Raw genomic sequence first — 12,989 nt, forward strand, 5'->3', positions numbered from 1 at the left:
AAAATCAAACATAGTCTACAAACATTGAAAGTCTATTTCCACACTGAGGTCTAAGCATGATGTGAAAAGCTGTCAGTGGTTTAGCTAATCGTTAGTGAGATTTAAGTTTTGTTACCTTATGTCAGAACATTACTTTATATTCACCTATATATCCTGACACAGTTCATCAGTAACACATTATTATTTGGATGCTGTGCAAAAAACAACAATCAGATTTTGACAAAAGGATACAGAGTCCGATGGTGACTGATGGCAGCACTTTGAGTTTTACTTCTTTGAGTTAATGTTGACTGTATGTGCCAGAGAGCACAGCATTTAGCAAACGATGTGCAAAAATATGCATTTTGTTGTGTACTCCCTGAATGGACTTAGCTCGGATTTAGAACACTACAGTAACAAGTCTGCCTAACAGGGTCTCCATGTGACCATGATTTATTACATTTTTTTATTTTACAATTAGCCAGTTAGTGAATACACAATTTAATCATTTAAAAAGTTTGGATTTGTTTGTGTTTTTAAATTGTACACTTCACAATAGATTAAAGATTTCTGTTACATTCTACTCAATTTGTTAGAAAGTTTTGTGACTTTTAAAAGTAATGATATATATCTGACATTGAACTATAAAACTTGTATTCATCTTTTCAATATCTTTTACGGTTTTTCTTCAGTTTCAGTTCAAGTTTGATGCATTTTTCTCCCCTTTTAGCAAAATCAAGTTCAATTTAGCTGCTTTGTTGACAATTTCAGCTGTTTTGCATTTCAAATTTTTGCATTTTCTTTTTTTTTTTTGTCTTTTTCAGCTGGTTAAGCTCTTTCAGCGAATCAAGTTTCAGCTCTTTGAAGCATTTCTTGGCATTTCAGCTAACATCTTTCAGCTTTCAGCATTCACAGTGCATTTTCTTTTGGAAATGCCTTTTCTAGTTAAATTTGCAAATCAGCAAAAACCTTAGCTCTTGTGTTGGGTAATATTGACTCTGCAAACACAACTCCAGCGTGGGTCACACAAACGGCAATTTTTCTAAGTTAAAAAAAAGGAGGATAAATGTAGTTTTTCACAAAGTTTGCAGCTTCTGCTTTAAGTGGCTGAATGAACAGGAATTTAGAATGAAACTTCATCAAATGCTCTACTCCTCTTAATAGGCCAATTCTGTTTACTGTATGAAGTGAGTTACATTATAACTGTGAAAGAGATACTTTTGAAAATAAATCGGGTACCGTACAATGCAATATAAGTACATTTACTTTTTACACTTGTATGCCACTGTATTTACCAACTACTAACAACACTTGCAATTATTTCATCATTTTTACCAGTAATATAGCAGATTATAGCAATTTTTTTCTACAAAAAACATAAATTAAATTCTCTATTTTAAGCAGTCGAAAGTTAAGTTGTGATCACAATGTGAATCAGGTCCAACCAATCTTTAGCAGATGGTTGTAAAGATATTCCATTGCAAGTAATTTTACTTGTAATTATTTTTACACTGCTATAAATACTTCTACTCAAGGACCAAAATTCATTCAACCAGTTAATCCTGATACCAGAATGGTGGGATTTACTGCAGTAATTTACTCTTAAATGCACTTTCACGTGTAGTTTAACCTCTGTCGTGCAGATTGTGCTGTCCTCTGACTAAACCTTTACCCCTCAAGCCAATCAATCAGTTGCCTTGATTTATTTACTTGAAAACGACACACATCTCATCATAAAGCTTTTAGACTGAGTACGCGCAGCCTAAATATGCCCATATCGAAATATTTCTGATTTCAAAGAGTGTAAACAAAGTCTCAGATTATTGAATTTCAGAGAATTCCCATTATGTGGAAATTTCGGATTGCCCACGAGGCCTAATCTCTGTGCACACACGCGCACCCACACATGCGCACATTAGGAAACCTGAGTAAACTGTGGCATTTAATCTTTTGTCCCGGGCCAGTCCGGTTAGCTATAAAAGCCCGAGCAGCCTCCCAGTCTGTCTGCTCTGCTGATCCGGAGACCCCACCGCCCAACATGAAGCCTCTCCTCCTTGTGGCGCTGCTCGGACTCCTCGGTAAGGATCTCAAACCTGTGCAACTATTTTTAATCGCAGACTGACCCATCAATCTAAACCGACATCCCCGTGTTTTAACAGCCAGCGCGTCCGCTGCACCTCAGAAGGTGAAATGGTGCGTCATTTCGAACCAAGAGATGCGTAAATGTTTGGATCTCGCAGCAGCAGCTCCTGTTTTCAGCTGTGTGGAAAAAGAAAACGCCCTCGACTGCATTATTGCGATCAAGGTGAGAACTTCTTTGTATTCAGAGCACCAAATTAACGTTAAGTGCTCAATAAGAGAATGTGCTGCCACTTAAATCCAGTTATTTATAATGAAAAACTCGATGTTTGATTTAAATTGCACAAGTCTTATAAACGCAAAGCCACTGAAATGCAAAATATAAATAAACAGGCTATACAATGCAGTACTCTGCTTATTCTGAAATGTTACTTGAGTAAAATCAGGTGGCTGTTATTACTGTATTTTATGTGTTTTTCCTTAACATACTATCATGTAAAACAATTTTGTTGCATTTTCTGGCTCATCGGTTATATTGTCACACAATCAGTGAATACAGTTGTAATGCTTTTCATATAGTGCAGTGAATACAGTTATATATATATATATATATATATATATATATATATATATATATATATATATATATATATATATATATATATATATATATATATATAATTCTGTAATGAAACCATATTTAAAGGGAAATACTTCCAATTATGCAGTAAAATTCTAAGTGGAAAATTTCCAGTAGTCTTGCACTTAAACTCTTACATGAATAAAAAGTCCATCAGTATCAGCAGTAAAATTCCCCATCATGTAATTTATTATTGTTTTGGTTGTTAAATCCAATTGGATGATAATGGCATTAGTAAATGTAGAATACTCACAATATGTTTCATCACTGCATTCAATCAAAAACAAAAAATATCAAATGATTCATTTACATGTATATAGTGTATATTGTAGAGTTCAAATATGCTGCTGCTGGTTGGTGGTAATATATACTCTCTTGCAGGCTGGGGAGGCAGATGCCATTACTTTGGATGGTGGAGACATTTACGTTGCTGGGCTGAACAACTACGACCTCCATCCCATCATTGCTGAGGACTACAGCTCCGGTACATTTACTCATCAGCTGTCATTAGAAGCCTAATGAAATGAGCACAAGCAAAAGCACGTTTACCATTGTACATGAAAAAGATTTGATTGTTTAAACAAGATTTTTACTTTATTTTTTCTTTCTTGTAGCATCAGAAACCTGCTACTATGCTGTTGCTGTGGTAAAGAAGGGAACTGGATTTAACTTCAGAGATCTTGGAGGGAAGAAATCATGCCACACTGGTTTGGGGAAATCTGCAGGATGGAACATTCCCATAGGAACTCTGGTGTCCATGAATATAATTAAGTGGGGTGGCATTGAAGACAAACCTTTGGAGGAAGGTGAGTGGACCCCCCCCCCCACCCCCCCACCCCCCCAAAAAAAAAACATTTGTCTAATAAATTTGACAGTTTTGGTGCACTTATGGTCAATTGTTTGCTTTACTGACAAGAATTTATTGAGATGCTCAAAACTTCAGGAAGACAGGAAACAGACAGGGTAACAGCTAACTTGCCTCTGCCCAAGGATAATAAAATCTACTTGCCAGCACCTTTAACTTATCACCTATAACACTTGCATTTGTTAAGTATAATTAACTGAAGTGCAAAAAAGAGACTATTTAGACTTATGCTGTAAGAAGCCCACATGGACAGTTGAACAAATAAACATCCATCCAATGAATTCACTGTCACAGGGGCTGGTGACTATCCCAGCTGCCATTGAGCAAGAGGTGGGGTACACCCTGCACAGGTCACAGGCCTGACACAGAGAGACAGACAACCATTCACACCTTTAGGCAATTTAGAATCACCGACTAACCTAACCCTACTAAGTGCAAGTCTATGGACTGTGGGAGGAAGCCAGGGTACCCGGAGAGAACCCATGCAGGTCCCGGTCCAGGTCCCGGCCAGATGGTGGATTCAAACCCAGGACCTTTTTGCAGTCAGGCGATGGTGATAACCATGGCAGCACTGTGCTGCTCATACAATATAATATGAAACCTCTAAATAATAAAATCACATATTGAAATGTCATTATTTTTCTTCTAGGAAAGGCAGGGGTGGTACTCAGGCTATGCTTTTATAAATTATGGCTGTGGCCTTGCTTTTTGATTTGCAGCTGTAGGTACCTTCTTCCAGGCCAGCTGTGTTCCTGGGGCAACAAGGGGTAGCAAGCTGTGTGAATTGTGCAAGGGAGACTGCTCCAAGTCCCAGAGGGAGCCTTACTATGACTACAACGGAGCCTTCCAGTCAGTATCTTCTTAGTAGAGAATATAAACTTCTACAAATTTAACTGATGCTGTTATCCCTTCAGTCTGTAATAACGTGGCCTTTTCTTTATTTTATAACAAGACTGTAACACTGATGCCATTTTGGGCTGTTCTGCTTAACAGGTGTCTGGCTGATGGTGTTGGAGACGTGGCTTTTGTGAAGCATCTCACTGTGCCTGGTCAGTATTGTGAACCATTGTCCGTTCTTATGCACACGGCAAACAAGGAAACACAGTATCCAGATCATGTGATTACTCATTGATGACATCATGGGCAAAACAAGAAGAAAATTGTGAGAAACTGATGTAAAAACCTGCATTATATCACACTTCCAGAATCTGAAAAGTCCAACTATGAGCTACTGTGCAAGGACAACACCAGAGCACCTATTGACAGCTACCAAACCTGTTACCTGGTCAGAGTGCCAGCTCATGCTGTTGTTACTCGCAAGGATCCAGAGCTGGCCGAATTGATCTCCACGAGCCTTCAAGGAGTTCAGGTAAAACGAGCAAGTAGAAAGTGCACTGAATAGCAACTCATTTCAAGATAGCTTTTGTTTCAGTAGCCTCAGTGCTTTCATAATGGATCATTTCACTTGTTGTCTTTTCAGAACTTTAACCTCTTCTCATCTGAAGCGTACGCACCTGCCAAGAATCTCATGTTCACAGATTCAGCTGTGAAGCTTGTGAGGCTGCCCCCAAGCATAGATTCCTTCCTGTATCTGGGTGCTAACTACATGAGTATTATCTTTTCCCTTAAAAAAGGTACAGACATGAGCACGATCGATAGAAATATTGCTAGACAGTCGTCACTGTGGCTTATGGTTATGTTTTTCTTCCTTCTCCAGAGCCGACACCAGGCATTACGTCCTCTGCCATTAGGTGGTGTGCTGTGGGCCATGCTGAGACCGCCAAGTGTGACACATGGAGCATCAACAGTGTGACTGATGACACTACCTCCATTGAATGCCAGAATGCCCCTACAGTTGAAGAGTGCCTGAAGAAGATTATGGTAAACTCTGGTGGAAATACGGAAATCTGTTACTTACTTTTTTGCTCCATTTTGTGGTGTTCATCTCTGCTTTGACTCGTTCTGCAGCGTAAAGAGGCTGATGCAATGGCGGTGGATGGAGGACAGGTGTTTACGGCTGGAAAGTGTGGTCTGGTTCCTGTTATGGTGGAGCAGTATGCTCAAGGTAGAAAACAAAGAAATCACGCTAACGCTTCAGTGTCTTATTTCATCTTACCTACATGAGTAATTTTTAAAATTTATTTTGTCTCTTTTCACAGATTTATGCAGCCGCGCTGATGGTAATAAACTTTTCTTCATTTTCTACTCTTAATGATCTAGAAAAAAAAAAAAAAAAAAGACTAGAGAAGTGCATGGTTTTAATTGGACTCTACTGCTATCTTTGTATGAATAAGACTTTCAAATAATCCTCATTTGTTCATTAGTGGTTCATCCTCTGAAACAAGCATTTAACTTGTGTTGCTACTGTTCAGTAGCTGAAATCCCAGAAAATAACAAATCAATAACACTTTGTGTGTCCATTATTTCCAAAAAATTACTGGGGATATTTCATGGAAAGAGCTATGCCGTATAATATTCATTGGATTAATTGGAAACAGAATGTTAAAATACATATTTCTTACCGTTTTAAATGAAGCAGCAGTAAACAAATTTATATTAATATATTTTTTTTTTGTTTTGGTTTGGTTTTTTTGTCTTTCTCCTCTAAGTTGAATGATCTGAAATGTCTTCCTTTCCTTCCTGCATACACTCTTAGTCACAGCCTCCTCATACTTTGCTGTTGCTGTGGTAAAGAAGGGTTCAGGGGTGACCTGGGAGAATCTGAAGGGCAAGAAGTCTTGCCACACAGGCATCGGCAGAACTGCTGGTTGGAACATCCCCATGGGTCAGATCTACAAAGTACAAAATGACTGTGACTTCAGTAAGTAACTGCAAGCTTCTTCTACTTTTAAGAAGAGAAAGAAAGACATCCAGAGACCCCCCCTTAAGCTGGACAGCTTAAGAGACCCCCCATGTGATGGCTATATATGTGAGCCATCAAATATATTTAGATGGCTCACAGCAGTGTCTCTCTAAATATCCATAAGCATGAAATATTTTTCAATCTATATTTAAACAAAAGCCATGATGTTCCAGTAATCTTGCCAAAAGAGAGTTGCTTGTCACTGAGCTCTTTCTGCATCTCTTCCTCTCAGCTAAGTTCTTCACAAGTGGCTGTGCGCCTGGAGCCGACCCCAGTTCTCCGTTCTGTTCTTTGTGTGTCGGCAGCGGTAAAGCTGTGGGAGATGAGGCCAAGTGCAAAGCCAGTGCCGATGAGCAGTACTACGGTTACGCCGGAGCCTTTAGGTACAGCAAGGAACACAATGACACTGCGTACAACTTTGTGTGTAAGGAGAAAGTTAGCAAAGAGAAAGGAAAACAACTGAAACTCCTCTTGTCAATGTTGCCAGCTCATTTATTTCATTTGTGTCCAGCCAAGAATGTGACGAGAAAGAGCTGAAGCATGTTTTCCTCCTAAATTTTAAAAAGAATTATCTTTTTTGTCTTTGGTAACATTGTCTTGTACATGATGTATGACATATCATTATAGGTGTCTGGTTGAGGGTGGTGGTGATGTTGCCTTCATCAAACACACAATTGTTCAAGAAAACAGTGATGGTAAGACAACCGCACTGACCTGCACTGTGTATTCCTATAAAATTCCAACATTTTTTAAACTTTATTCCACTTCTCTGTCCCAAAGGTAACGGTCCAGACTGGGCTCGTAGTCTGAGATCTTCAGATTACCAGCTCATCTGCCCTGGGAAGGCCCCAGTGGAGATCACTGAATACGCCTCTTGTCACTTGGCTAATGTGCCAGCACACGCTGTGGTGGCTCGCCCAGAGAGCCACGCAGAGGTGGTCCGCATCCTCCAGGAGCAGCAGGTTAGTGATGCTTTAAAGGTTCAGCTTCTTTAATTCGGCCATCAGTACAAAACAAAGATGCCAAGTGTGCTAAAGAGAAACATGCAAAGCAATCTGTGAAGCTACATGCAATTTGTTTGGCAAAACAAAGAATTGTTTTTCCATATAGTTGCCAAATAATTCTCAGTCAGCTTCCTCATTGTCGCTCTAACGATTGATGAGTTTTTTTGTTTTGTTTTGTTTTTTCTGATTTTACTGTTTTCTGATACTAAAATTTGTTTTTACGCTTTTGGGTTTGAAAAATCTGTGCTCTATATACTAACACTGTAAGATTAATTACATTAAAAATCTACAACTGAATGGCCGAAAAAGAAAAAGAATCAAGATGCTGCAATGACCCAGTCAAAGTCCAGACCTCAGCCTGGCTGAAATGCTGTGGAAAGACCTTAAGAGAGCTGTGAATAAGCAAATGCCTTCAAACCTCAATTAACTGATGGAACTTCGTAAAGAAAAGTGGGCCATAACTCCTCCACAACAATGTGACCAATGTGAACAATGTGTAAACCACCTGGTTACTAAACTCATGATGACTGACGTTGCACTTCTTTTTCTTAAGAAAAAGAAGTGCAACGTCAGTTTTTCAACACTCATGTTACCATTTTCAATAAGCAGAGTAACGTGTTTATTTTAGCTTCTGATGGGATGGATAACATTGTGGAAAAATCTAAATAAATCTGCTTCAAATCGAAATGTTTTTAGACCAGGTTTGGAGGCCAGGGCACTGATCCTGCATTCAGAATGTTCCAGTCAGAGAACGGAAAGAACCTCCTCTTCAAGGACTCCACTAAGTGTCTGCAGGAGGTACCAGCAGGAAGAAGCTATGAGGAGTTTTTGGGACCAGAGTACATGGATTCTATGAAGTTACTCAGACATTGCAGCGGTACTGCTTCAGGTTTGTACTACTCCAGGTTATATCTAGAATCACAGGACAGAAATTAATTAACGATAAAATGTGACACAAGATGAAATACTTTCCTGCATGGCATTCTCAAATCATTTTTGTTTGTCTCTCTTCCCAACAGATCTGGAAAAGTCTTGCACTTCTCATTCCTGCCAGCAACCCTAATGGAGACGTGGACTGCAAAGTGATTCAGCCACCTTACCTACTTGCTTCCTGCACTCGACTCAAATATAATGTTGTTTCTCCATTTCTGATCTTATTTTGGACCTGTTTAGACCTGTTAACACATGCCTGACTTTTCTCAAATAAAGGCATTTTAATGCTCTTTCATGGCAACAGCACAGTTTCTTATGGTGTTAATGGTGTTTGATCTGGTCTTTTTTCTATCTTCTGTCTTAATGATTGTCATATAACGAGCAAATAAACAGACAATATAATCATTTACTACAGGGGACAAAAAAAAAAACCCAGAATCTCTGGCTGCCATGCAAGATTAAAGATCTGCCGTCTGATAATGCATTCAATAAAAATTATGTATTAAGTGAAAAAACAACAAATAAAACATGTAGCAGAATGTAAATTAGTAGCTGATAATGTGAGAAGTAAATTACAATAGCTTCAACACATCTGCAACTCAATATTACTAAAACAATAATAGTTAATACTTTATGGCAAAATAATAATATTTTATGGCAAAAAGTGATTTCACTGGCTACCTTGAGATTTTTATATGATTCTATATGATATCTAATCATTCTATATGATTACACATGAATGCAACATTTTTAGCAGCTGTAGTCAGCTGAGCTGCATTTCCACAGGCTTCTCAGGTGAATAAATAAAAAGCTACTTTCAGCTGCGAATGAATAAATAAACATAACTTTAGGGAATTCTGAGTGTATCGCATAGACTGTGTGGCACTTTGTGCTTTCTGGATGCTTTGAAGTCTTGGATAATTCACAATTCAAAATCCTTGGGCATGCACATCATAGAGACTTCACAGAAGGTTGGCATATTCTGGAAATGACTGTTAACACTTAGGCTGATGGACAAACACGTTGGCTGAAGTTGCTGGAATGGTTGGATTAAACAAAAAAAAAAAAATGGAAAACAGCTTTGGAATATGATTCCCATTTGAGACAACTTAGTTCTAGTCAGATATATGTTTAGGAATATTCACCATGTACTGTGCATGATCAACAAAAGGAAGAAAACCTTCATTACTCCAGTTAGAGCTCAAAAATATTTTTCATGAGTGTGCTGAATACTTTCTGCATTTATTTGTCTAAATATTGTCAGAAAATAATAAAACATATGAGTTTCCAGTAGTACAAAGAGTTTTTTAGCTATACAGCACTGAGCAAAAGTATCAAACCAGTCATTTCCTTATATTTTTTTACATATCTTTATATTGCAAAAACACATAATTTATTCCCATTTCTTTGGGTAAATCTACAAAACAAACAAAAAAAAAATGCCAAAAGTAACACAGTTTGACAGGCATACAACAGTATTTTTGCAGCAAGAAGTTCCAAGACAATAACTTGGCATATTCCGGCATGGTTTCCTGTGTATCCTTAAAAAATCTGAGGAAATTGAACAAGTGGAGGACAGGAGAAGTAGCAGGCCTAAAAAAAAATCTCTACAGTTGATGCACAGTATCTGCAAGTCATGTTGTTAAGAAATGGGGCAGAAATCAAGCCAAGACCTGAAACATCAACATCCTCCTCATCATCATCATTGACTGCTGGCTTACTTGTGGTTCCTAGGATACTTAAGAGTAGAATGGGAGGCAGAGCCTTCAGCTTTCAGGCGCCTCTTCTGTGGAACCAGCTTCCAGCTTGGATTCGGGAGACAGACACCCTCTCTATTTTAAGATTAGGCTTAAAACTTTCCTTTATGATAAAGCTTATAATTAGGGCTGGATCAAGTGACCCTGAACCATCCCTTAGTTATGCTGCTATAGGCCTAGTCTGCTGGGGGGTTCACATAATGCACTGTTTCTCATTCACCTTATTTACTTTGTTTATACTCCACTCTGCATTTAATCATTAATTGATATTAATCTCTGGCTCTCTTCCACAGCATGTCTTTCTCTCCCCTCAGCCCAACCGGTCGCGGCAGATGACTGCCCCTCCCTGAGCCTGGTTCTGCTGGAGGTTTCTTCCTGTTAAAAGGGAGTTTTTCCTTCCCACTGTCGCCAAGTGCTGCTCATAGGGGGGTCGTTTTGACTGTTGGGTTTTCTCTGTATTATTGTAGGGTCTTTACCCACAATACAAAGCGCCTTGAGGCGACAGTTTGTTGTGATTTGGCGCTGTATAAATAAAATTGAATTGAATTGAACTGTCATCTTCATCATCAGAAATGGTCTCAGTGGAAGGGTGGCTCTCAAGAATCCATTCTTAAAGAAGGGAAACAGGGAGGAAAGGCTGAGGTATGCCAAATTACACAAGAACTGGACTGAAAATCAGTGGCAACAGGCAGAGTTTGTATTTTCTAATTAGTTTTGCAATTCATTTTACATTCAGTTAGTCTACAGAGTGGGCTTGTTTGTTTAGTTTTTATTACTTACAAGAATATATTTTTCTTGTATGTAGGGCATAGGCTGAAAGCAAGATTTAGGAAAATCAGTTTAGGTATTACAATACAAGCAAAACTTTTTGAAAGCATTTTACTCACAGTCTCAATAAACAGGTCCATCAATATGGAGAGAAAATTGATTCAAAATATCTGTGTGTCTGTAATGCAGGATTTGTGCGTGACTTGCTGGATTTGTAATTTTTTGTAATACACGAATCACCTGATACACACGCACAAAACTAAAGTTTTTTTTAAATTTTTTTTTTATTTACAATAGTAAATGACATTTCTCAGAGATAATATAACGTATACAAAAAAATATATATCTGCAGATAATCATACCTCCCTAAGCAATATACATTATATATAATATGTACATTGATTTATTAAATAGAACAATATTTATCCATTAAGGTCACTTAAATTGTTAGAATAAACATGAGATAAGAGATATCATAACAGACAAATCAAAAAGAACATGTATAAAATAGGTTACATAAAATTAAAAAAAAAAAAAAAAAAAAGGGCATTCTTGCATAAGTAACATTCTGAGTGGGTTAAATTAAGTAAGAGAGGTGACAGGAGCCTTTATTGGCTTGAGGTTTATCAATTTTGTCCAAGGAAAGTTTCAAAAGTCGTAGTTCCTGTTTAAATATCAACCATAAAGGTCTAGATTTTCCATATCCGCATTTATGTATATAAAATTTCAAGATAATAATCATATTGTTTACAAGATATTCCACTTTTTTATTCTTAGAAATGTATCCATATAAAACAATATAAGAAGATAAGGGGTCTATGTTCATGGCATTAGTGGTCAGGAGATTGTGCAGAGATTCCCATAACATTTTTACAGGTTGACAGAAAAGAAATAGGTGTTCTGTTGTTTCAGGTTCATTACACATATAACAGTTATCACAGTCAATTTTAAATCTGTGTCTTATAAACTCATTTGATGGATAGATATTATGTAAGGTTTTAAAATGTATTTCTTTAAATTTTGGTGGGACAGCAAATTTTAGAAATTTTGTTAGCAATTTTATATGGTCTTTCTTTTCATAATTTTCCATGAATTTCCTTCTTATTAGACTTGAATGCACTTGTTTTGTTAAGTATTGTCTTAAGAAATTGTTTACATTTTTTGTGTAGTAAATCCAAACCATTAATCTTGATACTCTGTAGTTTAACTGTTAGTTTGGCTTCATTATAGTTCTTCACGAGCTGAACAAATTCCTTAGGTATCCTTTTAATTATTTTTTCATAGTCACTTTTTGTGCAAAATAAATTATATTTTCTAATAAAATTATCATATGCATACATGTTGCCATTATCATCCAATAAGTGACTTATAGACCAAATATTTTTCCATCCACTTTTCCATGAACATAGACTTCCTTCTGTGAAGAACAACTCTGTTGTTACATATAGGGACAGTATGAGGACTGAAATTGTGTTTATATGCCAATTTACAATTTAGTAGTACCTGTTGGTGAAAAGCAGATAATTTCACAGGTAATTTAGGGATATCAAAGTCACATAATATAATAGGAATTCAATACCACCAATTTTGCTAAATACCAAGGAGGGGACAGCAAACCAAATTTCATGACTACTTCTCAGAAAGGATTGTAGCCATTTAAGTTTTAAAACGCCATTCATTATTTCGAAATCTATTGCTTTTATGCCTCCATCTTCAAAACTTTTAACTACGTTTCCTTTTTTAATATAGCGATGTTTGTTTCTCCAGATAAAGTTAAAGTTTAATTTATTGATTTCCTTGATAATTTTGGAGGGTATAGATAAGGAGTATGCAGGGTAAATAAATCTTGATAAGGTCTCCATTTTGGTGAGTAAGGTCCCACCAAAAATAGTTACGTCTCTCTGTAACCAATTGTTTAATATCAATTTACATTTGTTTAAATTATTTTCAATATTTAATTTGATACTGCTACCTTGATTTTTTGTTATCCAAATTCCCAGGTACAGAACCTCCAGTTTGACCCTTATGCTATATAACAGAGTTTGAGAGCAATCATGAAGACACATTAATTCACACTTCTCTAAATTTAGATTTAGGCCTG

General features: G+C 37.1%; 1 protein-coding gene across 1 annotated transcript; it reads left to right on the forward strand.

Moving 5' to 3' along the window:
• The first annotated feature begins 1,897 nt into the window (after positions 1-1,897).
• On the forward strand, positions 1,898-8,669 carry tfa (transferrin-a). The gene is made up of 17 exons (XM_030751312.1): positions 1,898-2,057; positions 2,139-2,284; positions 3,080-3,182; positions 3,313-3,504; positions 4,283-4,412; positions 4,557-4,612; positions 4,769-4,932; positions 5,044-5,197; positions 5,281-5,444; positions 5,532-5,628; positions 5,723-5,743; positions 6,220-6,384; positions 6,659-6,809; positions 7,054-7,121; positions 7,207-7,388; positions 8,127-8,319; positions 8,450-8,669. Exons 1-17 carry the CDS (start codon positions 2,018-2,020, stop codon positions 8,491-8,493), a joined length of 2,070 nt encoding a protein of 689 aa, XP_030607172.1. The 5' UTR covers positions 1,898-2,017; the 3' UTR covers positions 8,494-8,669.
• The last annotated feature ends 4,320 nt before the right edge of the window (positions 8,670-12,989 follow it).

This window comes from Archocentrus centrarchus, chromosome 17, assembly GCF_007364275.1.
Source record: "Archocentrus centrarchus isolate MPI-CPG fArcCen1 chromosome 17, fArcCen1, whole genome shotgun sequence".
Lineage (NCBI taxonomy): Eukaryota > Metazoa > Chordata > Actinopteri > Cichliformes > Cichlidae > Archocentrus > Archocentrus centrarchus.

Coding starts and splice junctions, on each gene's coding strand:
- tfa (XM_030751312.1), top strand. CDS start 2,018: ATGAAGCCTCTCCTCCTTGTGGCGCTGCTCGGACTCCTCG. Junction 3,183..3,312: donor TGCTGAGGACTACAGCTCCG/GTACATTTACTC, acceptor TCTTTCTTGTAG/CATCAGAAACCTGCTACTAT. Junction 4,613..4,768: donor GAAGCATCTCACTGTGCCTG/GTCAGTATTGTG, acceptor TCACACTTCCAG/AATCTGAAAAGTCCAACTAT.